At 46.7% G+C, this 19,953-nt stretch overlaps 1 protein-coding gene across 1 annotated transcript; it reads left to right on the top strand.

Moving 5' to 3' along the window:
* The first annotated feature begins 1,889 nt into the window (after positions 1-1,889).
* Positions 1,890-14,331, top strand: LOC116941012 (uncharacterized). Its single transcript, XM_032951547.2, has 8 exons — positions 1,890-4,228; positions 9,282-9,490; positions 9,714-10,648; positions 10,782-10,846; positions 10,941-11,008; positions 11,323-11,447; positions 11,844-11,916; positions 12,288-14,331. The coding sequence occupies exons 1-8, from the start codon at positions 3,479-3,481 to the stop codon at positions 12,376-12,378; spliced, it is 2,316 nt and encodes a 771-aa protein (XP_032807438.2). The 5' UTR covers positions 1,890-3,478; the 3' UTR covers positions 12,379-14,331.
* The last annotated feature ends 5,622 nt before the right edge of the window (positions 14,332-19,953 follow it).

The following is a 19,953-nucleotide window of genomic DNA, read 5'->3' as shown; positions in this document are numbered from 1 at the left end:
CTCCCCTCACCAGCCCCTCCCCTCACCAACCCCTCCCCCTGACTAACCCCTCACCAACCCCTCCCCTCACAGCCCCTCCCCTCACCAGCCCCTCCCCTCACCAACCCCTCCCCTCACCAACCCCTCCCCTCACCAACCCCTCCACTCACCAGCCCCTCCCCTCACCAACCCCTCACCAACCCCTCCCCTCACCAACCCCTCACCAACCCCTCCTCTCACCAACCCCTCCCCTCACCAACCCCTCACCAGCCCCTCACCAACCCCTCACCAGCCCCTCCCCTCACCAACCCCTCCCCTCACCAACCCCTCACCAACCCCTCCCCTCACCAACCCCTCACCAGCCCCTCCCCCTGACTCCCCAACAACCCCTCCCCTCACCAGCCCCTCCCCCTGACTCCCCAACAACCCCTCTTCTCACCAGCCCCTCCCCCTGACTCCCCAACAACCCCTCCCCTCACCAGCCCCTCCCCCTGACTCCCCAACAACCCCTCTTCTCACCAGCCCCTCCCCCTGACTCCCCAACAACCCCTCTTCTCACCAGCCCCTCCCCCTGACTCCCCAACAACCCCTCTTCTCACCAACCCCTCCCTCCCCTCACCAACCCCTCCCCCTGACTCCCCAACAACCCCTCCCCTCACCAGCCCCTCCCCTCACCAACCCCTCCCCTCACCAACCCCCCCCCCTCACCAACCCCCCCCTCACCAACCCCTCCCCTCACCAGCCCCTCCCCTCACCAACCCCTCCCCTCAACAACCCCTCCCCTCACCAGCCCCTCCCCCTGACTCCCCAACAACCCCTCCCCTCACCAGCCCCTCCCCTCACCAGCCCCTCCCCTCACCAACCCCTCCCCTCACCAGCCCCTCCCCCTGACTCCCCAACAACCCCTCCCCTCACCAGCCCCTCCCCCTGACTCCCCAACAACCCCTCCCCTCACCAGCCCCTCCCCCTGACTCCCCAACAACCCCTCCCCTCACCAGCCCCTCCCCCTGACTCCCCAACAACCCCTCCCCTCACCAGCCCCTCCCCCTGACTCCCCAACAACCCCTCCCCTCACCAGCCCCTCCCCCTGACTCCCCAACAACCCCTCTTCTCACGCCCACCAAACCCCCCTACCCATAACCCCCCCCGCTCCACGTGTCCCCGCCCAAACGCGCGAGCTCACGCCGGCCCCTCGCGCGAGGCTTGCGCGCCGCCGCGCCATTGGTCAGCGGGACCGCACGGCCCCGCCTACTCGCGCGCGGATTGGTTGGCGCTCGCAAGAGAGACGGGGCTAGAATGCGGGCGGGGCGTGGCTTCTCGCGCTGGCGGCGCGCGGATTGCGCGGGAGAATCGCACGTGGGTCCCGTGGGTGGAAGTGGAGGGGATGCGCTCATTATGTATTGTGGTGGTGGCGGTAGTGGGGGATTTGTAAGTGGGGTTTTTTGTGGCCTCCAGAAGCCCAAGGCAAGGAGGCGCGGCCTCGGCCACAGGTCGGCCGATCATGAATTGGTCCACGCATTTTTGGCGTGGAGCAGGGGGTTACAAACGGGCGTTTGATTCCCTTTTATAATTCTGAAATTGCGCAATGCATTTACAAACGTCTCTCTTGTCTGCTGTGTATACAATTGTGAAATTGCATTTTTGCCACATGCTGTTGCATTGTCTGCCCCCCTCTTTGTATTCAATTTGAGGCATTATCTGGCCATTGTACTGTATCCATCACCACTCATGAAGAAATTTCACAATTCCCAACTGGTGCATGTGCAATCCGATTGACAGTCCACTGCTGAATGATGACCTCGTCGTGGGGGTTATTTTAACATACTTCACGATTAGTTGCGCACCTCCAATTAGCACTGGTTGGTTCCGTACTGTGCGAAAGAAGTTTAACATACAGTACATACGCTGGTCAGTGTTGGGATAATGTATGGATAACTTAAGATAATTTGCTGTACTGTCCTCCACTAGTGCTCACGACGCCTACTACGCATGTTTTTGTGTGTCCAGGCTGAAAACCGCTGAGCTTCCCAGGTCCCATATCGGGCGTATTCCAGATTTGGACAGATGCAGGCATAATAGTGCAGAGCCTGTACGCACTCTTTATTTTTCAGGTATTTTTGCATACAAGGGGAACAGATGAAATCAAGTTTCAATGCAGCGTATCTCGTAGACATTAATGCGTAACTATATTTTCCTTAACGCAGTTGCGTATTTGCATTCGTACGCAATTAAATCGCGTTGCGTTTTTTTGGTTCGCACGGGCCACCGTAGTCCAAGCAGTTGCAGGGGGGGGGGTCAAAGGAGCCGGAAGCCAAGCCGCCTCTATTCCGCCTGAACCATTTCAAGACACGGTGGGGGTGGCGGCATTCGAGTGATTGCATCGCATTAAAGAATCGACCTAAATATTTTCACCGCGGGACAAAAAAAACCCCAACAGCTATTTATTGGACACATTTAACAACGTGCTACGTGCCGTGTACTCACCTCGAGATCGTAATACGGTAACAAGTTTACAGAGTGGTCCGCGCGCGGCCCCTCGTGCCTCGCCCGCCCGTGGGGAGATCCCAGCTCGACGTCTGCAGCTCGCGATCCGAGTTGTTGGGAGCGAAAATAAATAATAAAAATACCCGCGTCAACAACGAGGATCACAACAACGACGCGGCAACATAAACTCACCGTCGCACACGTTCACCAAATAACCCCGCAGTCGCCGGGCGGTAGGGCCCCCCACGCTTTGAGCGAGGCTCCGCTCGAGTGTTATTTTACTCGTGAGTAAATTCTAGAGCGCCGCGCCGGGCATTTCCCTCTTTTTTTTCGCCCCCCCCCCTCCTCCTCCTCCTTGCAAAGCGAGGGATGCGAGCGGGCGCCTCCGTGCATGGGAGCGGCGAGGGGACGAGCGCCTCTTGCCCTCGCTGCCTCTCATCTTGCTCCCTCTACTGCCGCTCCCGCCCAGACTGAAGCGGGAAACACGCGGAGTCGCTTTCATCCCCACCCCACCCCACTTCCCTCCCTTCCCACTGATCCTTCTTCTTCCTCTCTTTCCCTTCTTCTGCCGCTGCTTGCTCCGGTTCCTACCTGGACTGAACAGGGAGATGCATTGAGTAGTTCCACCCCCCCCCTCCCCTCCTTGCCTGTTCACTCCGTCTCCACTTCCTCTTGCTGCTCCCGCTCGGACTGGAGAAAAAAAAGAGATCATCCTTGCTGCATCTCTTCCCCTCCCGTCCGTCTCCCCCCTCCGCCAACCCTTGCATCCCCGTCGCTCACCCAAACCGCACCGACAACAATTACAGTATCACAACTGTAAATAACGCAGTGCGCCGGTAGCGGTTAAAACAACGACGACGACGACGGCCGGGGAACGACGGCGGCGTGGCGGCAGCGGCCAACAATTTATTTCAATCGCCGCCGCCACCATCATCACCATCGCTACCACCATCGCTGTCGTCGCTGTAAATAATCACAAGGACAACACCACGAAGGCGAGCACGACGACCACAAGATGTCTGCCGCCGCGGCGCGGGCGGCGAGCGGCGGGCGAGACGTGGAGGGGGAGCCCCGCGCCCCGGCCACGGCCCCGCAACCTCCCGCGCACCGAGCCCTCGCGCCGCCGGGCGACGCCGCCGCGTTGCCCGCCGCCGGCAAAGCCGCCCGGGCGTGCGGGGTCGGCCTGGGCGGCGGAGGCGGCGGCGGCGGAGTGGGTAGCCTCGTCGTAGTGAGCGGAGTGGCCCGGTGCCCCGTGAAGACCGCCCCGTCGAGGCCCGAGCAGCAACAGTTACTGCTTCAGCAGCAGCAGCAGAGGCCTGCGGCGGCTGCGACTGCGGCGACCGCTGCCCAGCTCGGCCCGGCCAAGGCACTATCGGACTCCTCCTCCGCGCCGCCCTTCATCGCAGAGAGCGCAGCGAACAGCAGCAGCAACAACAACAGTGGCGGAGGCGGTCTCGGCATCGTGGTTGGCGGTGCCACCGTCACGGCGGCCCCGGCGGTAGCTGCCGAGGGCGGCCAGGGCAGAACCCGTGGCAGGAAGACGCGGCGCAAGAAGTCGGGCGGCCGTGCCAAGAGCGGCGGTAGCCGGAGCGGCAGGGGCCGCGGCGGGGACGATGGCGGCGATGGTGATGGCGGTGGTGGCGGTTCGCAGGTCGACCACGTGAAGCAGCTGCTGTTGCTTCACCTGGACATGATGGAGGAGCAGCAGCATCAGCTGCAGAGCAAGGAGAAGGAAATACAGGCGCTGAAGACGGAGAAGGAAGCGGTATGTCGGGGCCATTACAATGCGGGACGGGAGGTTGTGCTGGGGATGTTGAGGTTCCGTAGATACATAGCCATGGGCTCTCATCGCTCGTGTTGTGTACCCCCCCCCCTTCCCTTCTTACTGGCTGTGCTTATGTTGTGGATTGACGTGTGTAACTATAAATGTACTGTTATGTGCCCAGCTGTGCGTTTGACTCTGTGGTTTGTGTTTATTCGTGATTGTCCATCTGTGACATGCAGTCGAGTGTCTTGTTTTTACGTGCGTTTCATGTTAACGTCTTGCGTACTTTTAGAAATGTGCAAATTGGACGGGGAAGTACTTTTATAACCATTTCACCTCCGTGACTAAATACGATAATTAGAGCCTTCCAACCCTTTGCAAATACACGCGTGCGCCTGCGTTCACACGCCTCCACAATATACTCCGGACGTTCGTGTGTGAATACACACGAACGCACGAATGCACGTGTCCTGGGATATGAAAGAGATACGCGGGACCACTGGTGCAGCCCAGCCGCACAGGGGTTTCCCTCCCTGTCGTCGCCGCCGCCGCCATGCTGCCTGCCAGGCTTTAATATCTGTGGGACCTTGGTCATTGCGGCCGCAAGCAAAAGCCCCCTGCCGAGCAACAACATAAAAAAAAACATCGAGCGGGGACGGGGGAGAGGCGAGTTTCTGCCTCGCCCGGCGGGAATCCGGTTATGGGAGTAGGAGGGGGAAGAAGCCCCATGGGCAGGTGGGCGGGCTTGGTGGGGAAGGCCCCCTGGGATGTGTAAAAAAAAAGAGACGCATTCCTTCGTCGCTGGGTTCTTGTGTCTCCATCATCAATCTTCGTATGACGCCATCATGATTAGCCCCTTTTATGATGTATGGCCGCGTGTTTGGGAGGGTAAGGGTGGGTGATGTTCGACGCTTTGTCTCCACGCGGCCCGGGCAGCTTCTTCAAGAAACTCAATCCAGCACGTGGACGAAGCTGCCGGGTTATTGTCGACAGGCAAACCATACATAGCCCTCCTTGAAAGTTATCTCCCGGCACACACGGAAAGGGGACACATGCCGTGCGAGTCACTTGGAGTCGTCCGGAAAGGGGGTTACGATGAGTTAACTAAGCAAAGATGAACCACAACTTAACTTGAGCGAAACGAGCGACATGTCGAACGAGAAACACATCTCGAGGGCTTTACGAACACAACCCCCGAGCAACTTGTATAGTCGTCGCCTCTTTATAAATGACCAAGCTTCATGCTTATGCTGCTGCTGGCACGACCCTGAACTGACGGCGACGCTGGGGTTCTTATCCCTCTACCCCGAGAAGTAGAGAATGACGTCTTGCACTGCTCCTCGACACTGTTACCACATCAGAGGGTTTAAAAAAACAATTCTTCCACCAAGGGTCTTGAAACGTCAATGTTTTGTCAGTTCTGGTACAGTATTGCTGTACCATTTTTGAAACTTACAGGGCCTTGTTTTAAAAAAAAAAACTATTATTTTTTGAAGGCTGCGTTTAAGTTGAGTTTTGTTTTAATCGAATCTCCGTCGACCCCAGTGACTCACAGCTGATGTATTTTTTTTTGTGTGTGTATGTTTGAGCTTTTAAGGAAGACTAGTACAGTTTGTCGATAACGATCGGGTCGTTTCGTAATATAAAGGCGGTGGTCTAGAAACTAGCGGGGGTTTTTTTTGTTGTTGCGCGTTTGCATCGTTTACCTTTTTTTAACCTTGAAGAAAGCTGTCAACAACCGGCAGGCGTTGTTGCTATCAACCCACCCAGCAGCCAACGTTGCCGTGCTGCCGCTCACAAACACACGTGCAACTTAAAGGCCAGAAACCTGCGCCACCGTTGCACTGACTTGGTAGGACACGGAGATGGTGGAGGGTGGGCATGGTGGTTAGTGGCGGTAGGAGCAGCATAACACGGTACGAACGACACTGTTAACAACACCAACAACGACGACGATAGGGACTTCGCTGCTGTGCTAACGAGCGTGTGCGCCGGTTCGGACATTTCACAATATCGTCCCCCTACCCCCATCATCGGCACTTGTAATTCTGTCACGTACGGGAACCCTCACTGCGGGTCCACGCACGGCCCGGGTTGGGGGGGGGGCGTGGGTCATGGGGCCCGAAGCAAAATTAACCCGGGAGAATGATTGTGCGTGTGTCTGTGTGTGATGCTGGTGCTTGTTGTTTGTATGGTTATGGGGGGCAGCGGGTTTTGCGCTACTTAAAAGGAGGATACCCAGTGCAAGGTACACACGTATGATGTCGTACACGTACCTGAGGTCGTTTGTGTCATTGTAAGATCGCGGTGAAGAGCACAGTTACTCTGGAAGCCTGTATAGCCCCGCGTTACGCGATTAGAATGCGTGCGTTCTATTTATGTTGTGGATGTTGGCACAGTATGTTATATATATACACACCGCATGCTGTGTATAATCACGTGTGGTCATTCGGTAGTGTGGTGATTTATTATGTAAAGCACAAGTACCTGTACTTTATTTCAGTGTGTATACTGTACGTATGTAAACTTGTGTACTGTACGATATACAGGCATTGTTACAGTACATGTACGTGTATACAGAAAATGTGTCGTTCGCACTTAGTATAGTAGTGTACAATATATACTACTACAATGAAGTATTCTCACTGTACATGAAGCAACGTGCTGTGGAGCAGTCCGTGTACTGTAGTATTACTGTATTTATACTGTCCGCATGTCCATGCAGTACGAGTACTGTACATGTAAAAATACGGTCTGAACACGCAAAGTCTATACAAGTGTGTTGTGGTAAGCATTGCCAATGTTTACAGTACATGTAATTATGTGTATACGCCACATGGTATGCATACTTTTGAAAGAGTACTCCATAGTTTAATGCACGTTCAATAATAAATATAACATCGATGTGTACTGTTCTAAGGGCGTTGTTTACATTATACGTAAGCACGTGTAAACAGTACGGGGGTTTACTTTAGTTGTGTACTATACAAATGCGGTAGAGTTGTATTATAGTAAGAATATTTAATGTAACGGGCATATTCAATTATCTGTAAACAGCACGTCTATATCCTGAAATAAATGTTGTGTTTTTATTTCTAGACGAGTGTGCACTGCCCATAGGACAAGAAAATTGCCAGCGCTGCTTGTGCAAAGCGTATTGCGTCAAAGATTCTGTCATGTGTACACTATATAGGTAGGTAGTGTTCAGAGCGAGTACTGCATCCCTGTCTGCACATACGGTAGCACGTAATCACATACTGTGGGAAGGATGTAAATGTGCAGAGTACTGTAAGTATACAGTTTATGTTGGCGTGTGTACGTGGATTGCAGCGAGTAACGTGTAATCGTGTGTAAATCGAATGTGCGTGACCTAGATGGTGAAAGAGTTGTGTATTAATACTGCGTACGTGCGTTATGCTTCTAAGTAGGGGCCATGCTAATTGCGTGCGCCACGCGTATTGCAATGCTGTCTCTGCTGCCGTTTCATGCGGTGGCCGCGCGGGCCTCCCTCTGCTCCTGCTCTGCTCTCGTTAACTGAAAAGTCCGCGCGTTTCGTTCCTCCGTCATGCTCTGGGCGTATTTAATAGTACGCGTGCTTGTATGCTGCACTCATGCCCGTGCGTGGCCTCGCTCTCTTGCTCGCGTTTCGTTGCCGTCCTACCCTTGCATTTGCGCTATCTTGCACGTAGTATTATCCAACTGTGTGCTGTCGCTTTTCACGCCGATTGGCCTCGTGTGTTTTCCATACGCTCCCTCCTTTGCGTTGACCGTGTGTTCTTTTAGCGCGTGTCCCTTATTCCGTAAACGCTCGTGATGTTCGTGCTCTCATGCTCGTGCAAATTTTAACGTCCGTGGCTCCCGCATGAATTCGTCGTACATTCTCATGCACGTGGTTCTGTGCGCGCGCATTTATACCCCGCCCCTCTAGCTACGCCCCCTACTTCCTAGCCACGCCTTTTTCCTCCTAACCACGCCCATGACTCCTCCCACCCACCCCCGTCTTTCTCCCTCTCCCACCACCACACCTCGCCCATTGCTTTGACGTGCCCGCGTACGCACGTGACCGCGTGTTTTCGCGGGAGTGCGCGTGCTCGCACACGTGCCCGCCCTCTTCCGGGTGCCGGCGATGACGGGAATGCGCGACACGTGGTTCCCCCACAGCTCTTACACTCCCTCCCACCCTTACCCCACCGCCCCCAAAAAAGTGGCATAGTTATTCCTTGCCCTATAAACTCTGGCTTGCAGTAAGCGTCACGGTCAAATATATTAACGAGCCCCGTAACTTACAAACTATTTAAAATCTAATATATTTGACCAGTTACGACCCAGTGAGCTATATAGCTCTTTTTCAGAAGCGACCTGGCCACAAATGATAACGAAGTGGCTTATGTGGAAATTGATAGCCAAATACTCCAAACGCACGTTTCTAAATATGTCTGATACCCTTACACAGAAGTGTGTGTATTAGACTTGTGCCACTTGACCTTTCAGAAACCCACGTGTTTAGTGCTTTGTGGTTGTACTGGCCTGGATAATTATCGTCCGTGTGTACACATTGTAAATGAGCCCCTTTTGTGTTCGTGGTCGCTCTCCCAATTTTAAAGGTGACTTATGTAAGTTGAACTTCTTTTGCACCATACGTACCCAACTGCTAATGTGATCCAGTCTGCCTTTGTTTTTCGTGGAACATTGATATGATTAGAGTTATGTTAACCCCAATGCACAAACCATTTGGTTATCCACGTGTGCATATGGAGGTGCACTCATTACAATAGACTGTTAAAATTTAAAGCATAAAAAAGAGTGATGAACTTGCAAAAATGTAAATGTAACAAAAATACATTTAAAATTTCTATCAGAAAATGCATTCCTCAATTGGAATCATGGCTTTTCAGTGGTCTGTACAAATATTGCTTTCAGGTCACCTGTTACCGTAATTGCATAGTTTGCACAATAGCTTCTCATTGTTGCACTTCATCGTGCCATATTAAATAATTAAGGCAATCGTTTCCCTTGAGGTGCCCCAGTCAATATGTTTTTGTTTGTGGGGCAGCTGCTGTCTCGGTTGGAGCGCATGGAGAGGCGAATGCTGCTGGCACGGAGAGATGGTGAAAAGAATGACCAGCAGATTCGGAGGGACCGCAAGGAGCAGCTCAAGGAGAGGAACGAGGAAAATGATGGCCTGGAGGGTTCTCCGCCAGAACAGCCTCCACGGTCGCCCCTGTCACCACAAAAAGCTACAGATCAGCATGGCCACAAAAGGTGATACATGCTAAAGTTTGGCCAAAATCAATGTCAATGTGGTGCTGTTATATTCTGTAAAATTGGCGCTATATGTTAATTGACATTTAAAACCCAGCGTAAAAATGATCAATGCTGTTGGCTAACATAATTGCAACATATTTTTTGCATATTCAGCGACTTTGTTTTTCTCGATAATCGTTCCAACTTTACAATGATGTAAAACACTTTCACTTTCTCTTAGGGCTCAGAGCCCCGGCGAACATGACCCCGGGCCCACTGCAAAGAAGCTGGCAATGGAGAGTGAGAATGAGAGCAGCCAGTCAGAGGCACTTACGCGAACTCCAAGCAAGCCTGCCAAGGGCAGGACTTATCACGGAAAGAATGGGAGAAAGTTCTCGAGGCGCAAAGGCTGGGCCCGATGCAAAGCATTGACTGCCTTGAACAGTGCGGCAGAGACGACAAATGCTGATTCACTGTCCACAGTTTGCCGCCTGAAAAACAAAACGGACAAGAAAGAGGATTCAAGCCCTGTGCGGGAATCGCCAGAGCCATGTGAAACCCCGGAAATTGTGCGACCGTGGGAACGGAGTAAGGGAGTGAATCGTAAAAAGAATTCATGCGTAAAATCTGCTTTGCCTGCGACACCAGAATTAACAGAAACAGATATTGGCAGCCCACGAACACCTTGGCATAAAAACAAGAAGAAGGTAAACTCAAATCACCTGTCACATTCCCCTGCTGAGTTGAGCTCAAAAAACAGCAAAGCCAAGGGTGGCAATAGGGCAGCATTGGAGCTTGACACGCCAAGGCCCTCACAGTGGTCAAAGGGCAAAAAAGGTTCGAACTCGGCGAATCATTCCCCCAGCTCACCTGCCGAGACCAGCACACCTCAAAGCTCGCGGACAAAGGGTGGCAAGGCCTCATTGCCGGTTTGCCCCAAACGTTCGGGCTGGTCCAAGGGTGGCAGGGCACGGGGGAAATGGAGGCAGGCGCATGCCAGCCCGGCACCCGGAGGCTCGTGCTCGCCTCTGCGCGCGTGCACAGCAGACGATGGACGGGACGAGGAAGAGGACCCTGTTTTACGGACGAGTGAAATGTACTGGTGTTACCAATTTCAGCCACCTGCCGTCTCCATGGATGAGCCCATCCTCACAGAGAAGGACGACACTGTCGCAAGTCAGTGTTTTTAGCTTTGTAATGCAGTTATTTTTTCAAGTAACCTGATATGGAATGTTACCTGTTATTAGATACAAATGTGAGAGCAAATGAACCTGTATACTAAAGCAAACGTGTTTGTAATTTTTTACAGTTCCCTCATGGAGAGAAATTAAACTGGAGCCTTTAGACAAAATCCAGTCTGAATATTTGTTGGAGGTAAGCTACTCACTCAACATTTTTAATTTATTCATTTCTTTTTATGAAATGCCATGACCATCATTGATTGTTTTATTGAATTGATTTTTAACAGAATACTGAAGATGAAGCCTTCAATAAGAGACACACCAAACATGAGCTGGATGAAAAAAGGAGGAAACGGTAAGCCTATCAATAATCACTATATTTAGGTTTGGCTAACTATTGTTTTTCAAACTTTTCAGCCACTAATATGCTATACAGTTTGTGGCTTCATCAGTGTTTTACAATTAAAATGGTTAAGTGTTTTAAGAAGTTGCTTTAACACGTACCCGCCATTGTATATATTTTCCTGGAAAATATGCTTAACACTGTAGTGTGTGTAAAATCATGATCCAAGCAGCAAGAAAATAGCCTACATTCACAAAACGCAAGTTGTGCGTTGGTGTCTATATGTTGGGAAGTGCTTGTGATCTGACACAAAAAAACTTGAACAGGTGGGACATCCAGCGAATTCGGGAGCAGAGGCAGCTGCAACGGCTGCGGGAAAGGGCCTTTCGCAAAGAAGGAATACCTGAACCTGAGCCAGAGATGTTATCCTTCTTCCCTGAGCCTGAGGATGGTGGGAGACTGCACCTGTACACACATGTTCAAGCAAAACTCATTAATTATGGCTTTGTAAGGCTAGTTTTCATAGCTTCCAGCATTTAATATTTTTATTTTGTCATGTTATGAGATGGGCAATGGATTGCATACTTTTTACATCTTGTTCTTTCAATTTGTATACAAACATGTCCATTCTGTATTTATTTCAATAAATACAGTGGTTGAGTAAAGTATTTTAGTGCTGGTGTTTCCTGAAATGTGTTGATTCTGCAAAAATAAAATTAAACACTAGCTATTAAAGGACTATATTGCACTGGTGAAGTATTGTGTTTTTAATCTATATAATTTAGCAGTTTGACAAAATGTTTTAATATTTCTCTTATTTTGGGGTTTTCTGCTATATTTTTTACAGTGGAGGAGTTGGAGGTAACACCATTGCTACCTGTCATTGCTTTTGGAAGGGCTTTACCAAGATTATTGCCACAGTATGTACCACATGAACATCATCTTGTATTTTGTCTCAAATGATATATTTTTTAAATTGTCTAGAAAGTCTAGCAATGGCTGTTGTAGCTTGCTTTAATAACGGTAAACCAGGCTTCACTTTATTACCTTTCTCAATTTTAAATGCAGTATATTCTGCTGAAGGAGTAAAGTTAGCCGTTAACTTTGCTCATTTGTTGCTGTGCTGGGGTCAAGAAACATGAGCAGCCCATCATCATTTGGACTTTGCGATCTATCCATAGCATTGATGAAACAATACGCGTTTTCCTTTAAATATGAACACTTAACGGAACATTTGAGATGGATCGAATATGTTGCATGATCAAAACAACATTTTTTTCTGCATTCGAAGGGACTTTGAGCTACCGTGGCTCGATGACAGAACGAGGCAGAGGTTGGAAACCCCCAAGAAAACGTCACATGGCCGAGGGCGGTGCAGGTGAGGTCTGCTTATCGGCGGGCCCTCAATCTGTCCAGCTGCCAAGGCAAAACTCTGCGATTCTGCACACTCCAGCTCGCTCACTGGCGTGGACGAGTGCTGCCGATCACAAGATTGCCCAGGAACTGGGGAGGGGGGACGGCTTTTGGAAATGCTGCCGACATGCCGGACTTGAAATTTTATGAGACTCGTAAAGAGATTTTGTGATGATGTTTACACGTTAAGGTCCAACGAGGAGACCTCCACATTTGTTTGCTCAGGCTGTTTTTTTTACGTTTTTTATTTTCTGTTTATGAAGGTTGCACCTCATAGTTGTGCAAAACTGAATGATGTGAACCAAGATTTTTTATCTAATGGCAAGTTTTGTTGTTTTGGTTTGTTGCTCTGTTGGCTCCACTTTCTACGTGGTTTGCCTTTTGTCATTCCTTTGTAAGATCTCTTAAAACTGTTTTTATTCGTATAAGCACATTTGCACTTGAGCATGCATACAAACAGCATTCATTTATTTTAACAGTTGGCAATTTAAAATACGGGGTAAAGATGTTGTGTTGACTTAAAAAAAGGCAAGTCTATCTAACAAATCACAAAAGAATCTGTGCAAATGTTATTGCCATCATTTTTTTGTAAGCATTCAAATAATTTGTCCAAATGACTGCATCCATGGTACTGTAACTGCTTTAATTGTGCTGACATGCTTGGTGCTTTGTATTGCCATTGGAACGCAGTGTGATGTAGATAAAAACGCTCCATCTTATAATCTTCTGTAGACATTGGTGCTTTGTGCACAGTGTACCTGACATTAAACTGCACTATGTAAGCTTCTCTATGTTTTAAAGCAGTTCTGGAACATGTGCTTTGCATCCCAAGTAGATCTGTAAAATAGGAATATCAATTATGGTAAGCATACTTTTTTGACCTCTTATTTGCATACCATTTTCGAGCAGTGCTTGAGGATTTGCGTCGTTTAAGTGTTTACAAAAAGGAAGGTAATGTATGTGATTTTTTTTGATGCACTGAGTAAAGAATTTGACAATGTGCAGAGGGAGAACTTACACAAGATAATTGACTTGATGCACTTAAATAGTCGAAAGACCAACACTTACTGTATTGTTGCAAAATATTGTTTAGTACTAATACTACATATGCACAAAATTACCTATTCTCCAGCCAATTTATTGGCCACTTGTTGGTGTGGATCATTTGTAGAGTTTTGTAATCTAAAAGCCATGAAGGTTGATGTTTGGGCATTTAAACGATGACACTTGGTTGTATTTACCAGTTTATTTTTGGCTATTTTTTTGCTATAGAGTCTGGGATGAGCGTCCGAGCAATTTGGTGCATCCAAAATGTCTGATCATTCGCAAATAGTAACATGGTCCATACCATTGCTAAATTAAAGTCTCGGAAAAATCTTATCCATTTATAAGAGGATATGTTTCTCTCGTGTGATATGGTGTACAATACAATTAGTGTCCATCGCCCCCTTCGAGGTGAACAATGCTGAATTATTTTTGACTGCAAGATTTTCTTGTCACCGATTAATTTAAAAGATCCTCTTGTGTTCAAAGCACATGATTCTGATGCATAGATTAAAGAAAAGCCCTAATGTTAACATACATCCATTCTATTCAAGTACCTTGCTTTTTTAGCCTGTGCTTACTGTTTCAAGTGTATGGTGTGTACTGCACCATGGGACGTGGTAAATGTCAATATTGTATTCAGTATATTGTGACCACTGGTTTAACTGAATATTGTCTTCGTATGGAGACGGCTTAGATAATACAGTGTATATATTGTTTAAAACAGTGACGGATTCTGTACAGTAAAAACTGCCATTTAATGCTGAAAGATGTTGCTGGGATGGGCTGTAAAATGTAAACTAAGGAATTTGTTTTGTACTGACAAGTTTGTCATGAATGTAGATAATAAACCGTAAAATGTTTCTTGTTAAAAGCTATTTCATGGCGTTTTTGATATTGTCTTTGAGGAGAGGAGCTACGAGCACTCACAGCATGCCCAGAGAACTTGACCGGAGCACATCGTGGGCAGCAGAGTGAAGTACAATAAAACATTATTGTACTGTATTTGTACGCTGCCATGTCTTTGCTCCCACCTTCAACAATCCACATTGACCGGTGGTGATCAAATAAACTCCACAACCTGCACGGCGTGGAGGTAGTCTTCACCTCGCAGTGGATTGACACGAGGATTGTAGAAGTATGGCACAGTGCCTCATCAGCACTTGGGACGAAGTGTGATTTTTTTAACAGTTTGGATGGGTCGCCATTGAAAAAAACAGAATCTTACGTTAATGTGCATCACTCGAAATAAACTGCAGCTTTTGTACGATGGCATGACTTTAATGTACCGATCATCACAGCGTGTATCGGAGGAAGATGGGTTGCACACTCTCCCATGAACTCAAAAGTTCGCATTAACGAGTTTGCACAGAAGGTGGCAGCATAGGCACTTAAGTTTGTCACCATGAAGACAGACAGGCACGCACGTCTTGAACTGCAGCGTAAAGTCACTTTGTTCGGATACAAATAATACATTGCAGAAGTGTGAAAAAAACGAGCGAAATTAACACGTTGAGGATAGAAACATTTACAAAATGCATCCCGTAACTTAAACAGACGATACGCCTTCACATATCCCTGTCCCTCCACGTAAAATAATATATTGAAGTACATTTGACCCATCCCATCAACAACACAGCCTTGTGGGAGTGCATAATTTTAGCAGCAATTCATTCAATGTGGCAAATGTTTATAGGCAAGGACCCTCTTCCACCAAGCTTGGGTTCCAGCTCGACAAACCCATATATACACAGCCACATTATATGAAGTCTATAACTTCGTGTATGTCCTCAGAAGTGACTAATACAGAATAACTTGTCCGTGGTGATGCGGAGGACCAATACCGTGCTTCCTATTATCCGCGAGGTTATCCGCAAAGAATTACTGTGGATAATTTTGGATAATAGGATTTATAGGGCTGGATAATAATAGGACCTCTGGATTGCAAGTCGAATGTCCGTACCATCTAAAGTGCTGTGCAGTATACGTTTGTGAAAGAGGATAAAATACGCTTCCACGTATGATATGTAATTAAACAGAGTTCCCAACACGACACAGCAGGTACGTTCGATAAGCGCTCAACTGTATGTAATTGCCTCAACAAAGGTCGTTCCAGAGTGTGTATGAAGTGTTAATTAAATGCGTCCTGTGGTGAAGACTGACCGGTGGCTCTCCCGTGTCGTGTCACTTGGCATTACAATTGTGGCAAAAGGGACAAAAAAAATCAAAGCTATTGCTGTTTCACTTGTCTATTTTAAAATACCCAACCCCCACAAGACTCCCAGAGCCTTTAGCCAAGTGGTTAAATTGAAAGGACATGGCAGCGGAAGATCTTCATTCACTGACCAATAAACTGTTTGCATTGCATAGGAAAATGTGACAGCACAATATATGTAAAACGATCTTTAAAACATTAACTCGCAATTATATTGGGTGCTCTATTGATTATATAACAATGTTATGTTTCAGTACCCATTTAAATACAAATAATGTATGAAGTAGATCATTCGTGCAAAAGATAACTTAAAAGACAAAAACAAGCCTACAGGGAGTGATTGCTATCTGCCATGTGATGACTGAAAGGAGAGAGAGGGAGATTTAATAATTATAATTATTCAAATTTGTATTTACCCAAAAATACCTCATTGAGTCTCAAAACTTTTCCAGGAAGGTCCTACATTCGAATATTTGGCTAACACGATTGACGAGTGGCATGTCGGAAGAAACCGGAGTATATTTGAAGAAAACCCATGCACAGGAGGGGGTAACATTGAGCACGATCATCTCCTGGTTACTTTGCGGCCCCTATTTACAACAGCTGACTGGGGCCAGGTGGTCAGCCATCAAAATGCTAACCAGGATTAAACCTTAACTTAAAGCTTTCGTGACTGCAGGAATTCATACTCTTTGGGTCTTTTGGTAAAGTCACGTATCTACGTATCTACGTGACTTTACCAAAAGACCCAAAGAGCAGGATTAAACCTGTTTAGTGTCTAAGATTCTTAAAAATTAGGTGCATTTATGGTCATTTGATGTTAGGCTAAAGCTGAAAATATGAACAATAAAGCTTAAGTTGTCAAATGGAACACCATGGATAAAATGGTAATGTTAGGCATAATTGAAACATGCCTTAGGAGTACCAAAATAATGCACTTTCCTGTTCTTTGGCAGCCCATTTAATGAAATATCAGCATTCAACAAGAAATCCCCATCAATCATGTGTTTTTATTTAAAACATGAGATTGAATTCGCTAGTGTTTAAATATGTTATTCTTCACGTACCATATTAAATCAATCTCTAGAAATACTGGGTTTGGAGAATGGCAAATGGAGACAGTTCATTACATGTTTTTTGCACTAGGGGTCAGCAACACACTGCAATCACATTTTTTTAACATTCCGATTGCAATGAAGTTGAAAATCTGTTTGCAAGAAATTTGCAGCCATCTGTAGTGCAACATTTTTGTGACTCACCCACGCTTCGCTAACTGGTCATCTACAATAAACAGCTACAATATATCTTACTCAACTTTACTTCAAACAGACTGACTTCATTTCTCAAATCAGGCAAAACTCAAGGAAAAAAAGAATAATCCACTTTGTTGCATTTTAAAAAGGCTTGCATTAACAACTGTCAACGCCACAGTACAATGAAGTGGTAATAATGTATTATGTATATGTAATATGTCCTTTGAGTGCATTCTGGCACTGGATGCAATTTGTAAAGCATGTATGGTATGTGAGCTATTTGGTAATACCGCATTGGCAGCGATGCACAAGCACACACAACAGAAAATCTCAACACGTGCGTCAATGACACTGCCTTTAAAGGTGAAAGATATCATAGTAAACGTTTTGGGAACTGGCCCTTCTTCATAGCACATTGATCGTAATTAGTAGAAGCAAGTGTTGCACTTCAGGTAGCAACCAGCGTGCGTGCTTTTTACCCCTCTGCTCTTGCCACCTCTGCCATACACGTGGCAGCACATTTATGTGGCGTACTGGCTTTTTTAACATTAAAATCATCAGTGCATTTTAGGGTTAGTCGTCTTAAGAACGGTTTTAAAAGAAGGAACTTTGAAAAATAAGTTGAAAAACGTGGGAAATGGTAGCAAAGGTATTGTAGCCACAGAATTATGGTCTACTTTTCAAACGTTACTTTGCTGACATATAGAGCATATGATGCAGTTTTGAGACTTATGATCGATACTATGTTGTGAATTCTAACATGTATTTTAAGTACAGTATGTCGGCTGGAATATCACTTTTACACAACGTAATTACTGGATTGTAAAATTATGTATTTAGTGGTACACTCCACAATTTTGGTATTGTGCTATATTATATCACACATGTACAGAGCCATAACTGCACTCATGACCTACCCTGGTATGAAGCTTTCATAGAAGAATGTAATATTTAATTCAGGAGCTGTTCCATAATTATACCGTATTATAATAAAGCCCTTTAATTACGAAAGAAAACTTTAGTGAGTCTCAGGTCTCTTATTTTCATTTGGGTTCTGCATCTGGATCTTGAATTTTTTACTTTAATGAGTAGTTGGCATGTGGGAGGAAATCAGAGTACGCAGAGAAAAGTCCATATATATACAATGTGGTGACACTTAAAGTTCCACACAATGAGATTCAAGAAGCCAATGTCATCCATTCATAAGCACATCATGGCCACCTAGCAGCCCAAGCCAACAGTATTTAATATTTCCAGGCAGTCCCCCATCCACGTCCTCGCGGGGTTTCACCTTTCTTAACTTCAGAGATTTTACAAGATCGGTCGCATTCATGCATGCGGGCTGACAGTTTTTTCCCATGCATTGTGGAATGCATGAGTGTAATGTTAAAATATACGGCAGAGGATAGCTATGATTTTTTCAACGCCATTGTACAGAAAGTATATTCAGTTTAGGCAGAGGCTTTTAACCCAATATTAAAAACTTTGGTTGTTAAATTTCTGCACATAGAAAGCTTAAAAAGGTCTCACAGATAGGCATTGCCCATGTTTTATACATTAAAATGATGTTAGCTTTGATTAGAGCAACCACACACGTACTTGGTACCAAACCTTTTGTAATATTTTAAAGTCTTCTTCCATATGTCGATATAACAATAATACATTTTTGCCACGGACTGCAAGGTGGTCATTGAGTTTGGCATGGCCTTGCTTTATCATCACTGTTCAGTAGTGCACCGGCCTTTGTGTATGCTCATAGCTACTTTTCACCTGGCTAGACCTGCCCATCCAGAAATGGTAACCCAGGAAAATTGGGTGATTCTTTGAAAAGGGGAGTCGTAGTCAGTGTAAGGCCTCAAGGGTGATTGATTTGCCTCAGGAGACAGCATTCCTTTCTCCGGCGTAATCCCCTATCTTCAACACCCCAATCGAGCGGCTCACCTGGTGCGTAGCGTACAGTACGCTCAGGCACTACATTTTCAGGTCCCACTAAAGCATTGGGATTTTACTTTCTTCTCGAGGCTCCGCAGTCGAAAACAATGGCGCAAGTTTCCTAAATCCCACTGCCTCTGTCGGCTCTGCCAGTGCCTACACCACAGTTAGTTGATCAGCAGGTTGTGCGCGGTGGGGTAAAGTGTGGGTACTCTCACTTCTTCCAACACGTTCAGCTTGCGTGGAAGCGTAGGCCAAATACCCTATATAGGGGCTCTGTCTAATCGAGGTCCCTCTGACAGCATTGGCCTAAAACATAAATGTAAGTGCTGTATTTTCTTAAAATCCTTTATCTTTTTAATCTTGAGCGTTGGTTTTTAAACCATCGGCGTTGTTTTTGCCCCATTTTATCTTCAACTATCACTTAAGCTTAAATTCCAACCCAATCTAAATAATCTCTTTGTATGACTTTGTCTGACGATTTGAGATTGCGTAACAAAGAGTAAATCTTAAATAAAAGTTTAGCTCATAAATGAAGTGATTTAATTAAAATTGTCAGAGAAAGCTGAAATATGTTTTTCTTATAAAGGTGCCACGCATTTGAAACTATCTGCTCTCAAAGGTGCCCAATAGTTAGACAATTATTGTTTATAAAAAACAAATTAGGTATTGCACAATTTATTTTTTAAGAACAGAGGGATGCTACTGTCAATAATGATCTCTTGAAGATGAGGGATGGGATTAAGCAGGTAGGCAAGCCCCACATTAGGTAAACTCGAGGAGGGTCAGTTGGAAGGTCTGTGGACATCATCACCCAGAGCCTGGGTCTGTGGACATCATCACCCAGAGCCTGGGGCTGTTCCCAGCCAGACTGGATGATCGGGGCAGCTCGTGTGTCTTGAAGAGACCATGCTAGCGGATAATGTCATGCTGGCATGTCTTGCAAAAAACACCTTCTTCTAATGAGTTTGTCGTTTGGACCGTAGAGTCATTCTACTACCTATGGAGAGGTCTTCATGTTTAATGGAGCCAATGGTATTTTCTGCACTTTGATGACCTTTTCTTTATCCATTTTAGTTATCCTCCATTGATAGATGATA

This window comes from Petromyzon marinus, chromosome 10, assembly GCF_048934315.1.
Source record: "Petromyzon marinus isolate PM22_M1 ecotype Great Lakes invasive population chromosome 10, UKy_Petmar_22M1.pri1.0, whole genome shotgun sequence".
Lineage (NCBI taxonomy): Eukaryota > Metazoa > Chordata > Hyperoartia > Petromyzontiformes > Petromyzontidae > Petromyzon > Petromyzon marinus.
Note: the sequence above shows the minus strand (reverse complement) of the source record. Positions and strands in the feature narration are given on the sequence as shown.

Coding starts and splice junctions, on each gene's coding strand:
- LOC116941012 (XM_032951547.2), top strand. CDS start 3,479: ATGTCTGCCGCCGCGGCGCGGGCGGCGAGCGGCGGGCGAGACGTGGAG. Junction 9,491..9,713: donor GATCAGCATGGCCACAAAAG/GTGATACATGCT, acceptor ACTTTCTCTTAG/GGCTCAGAGCCCCGGCGAAC. Junction 11,009..11,322: donor GATGAAAAAAGGAGGAAACG/GTAAGCCTATCA, acceptor AAACTTGAACAG/GTGGGACATCCAGCGAATTC.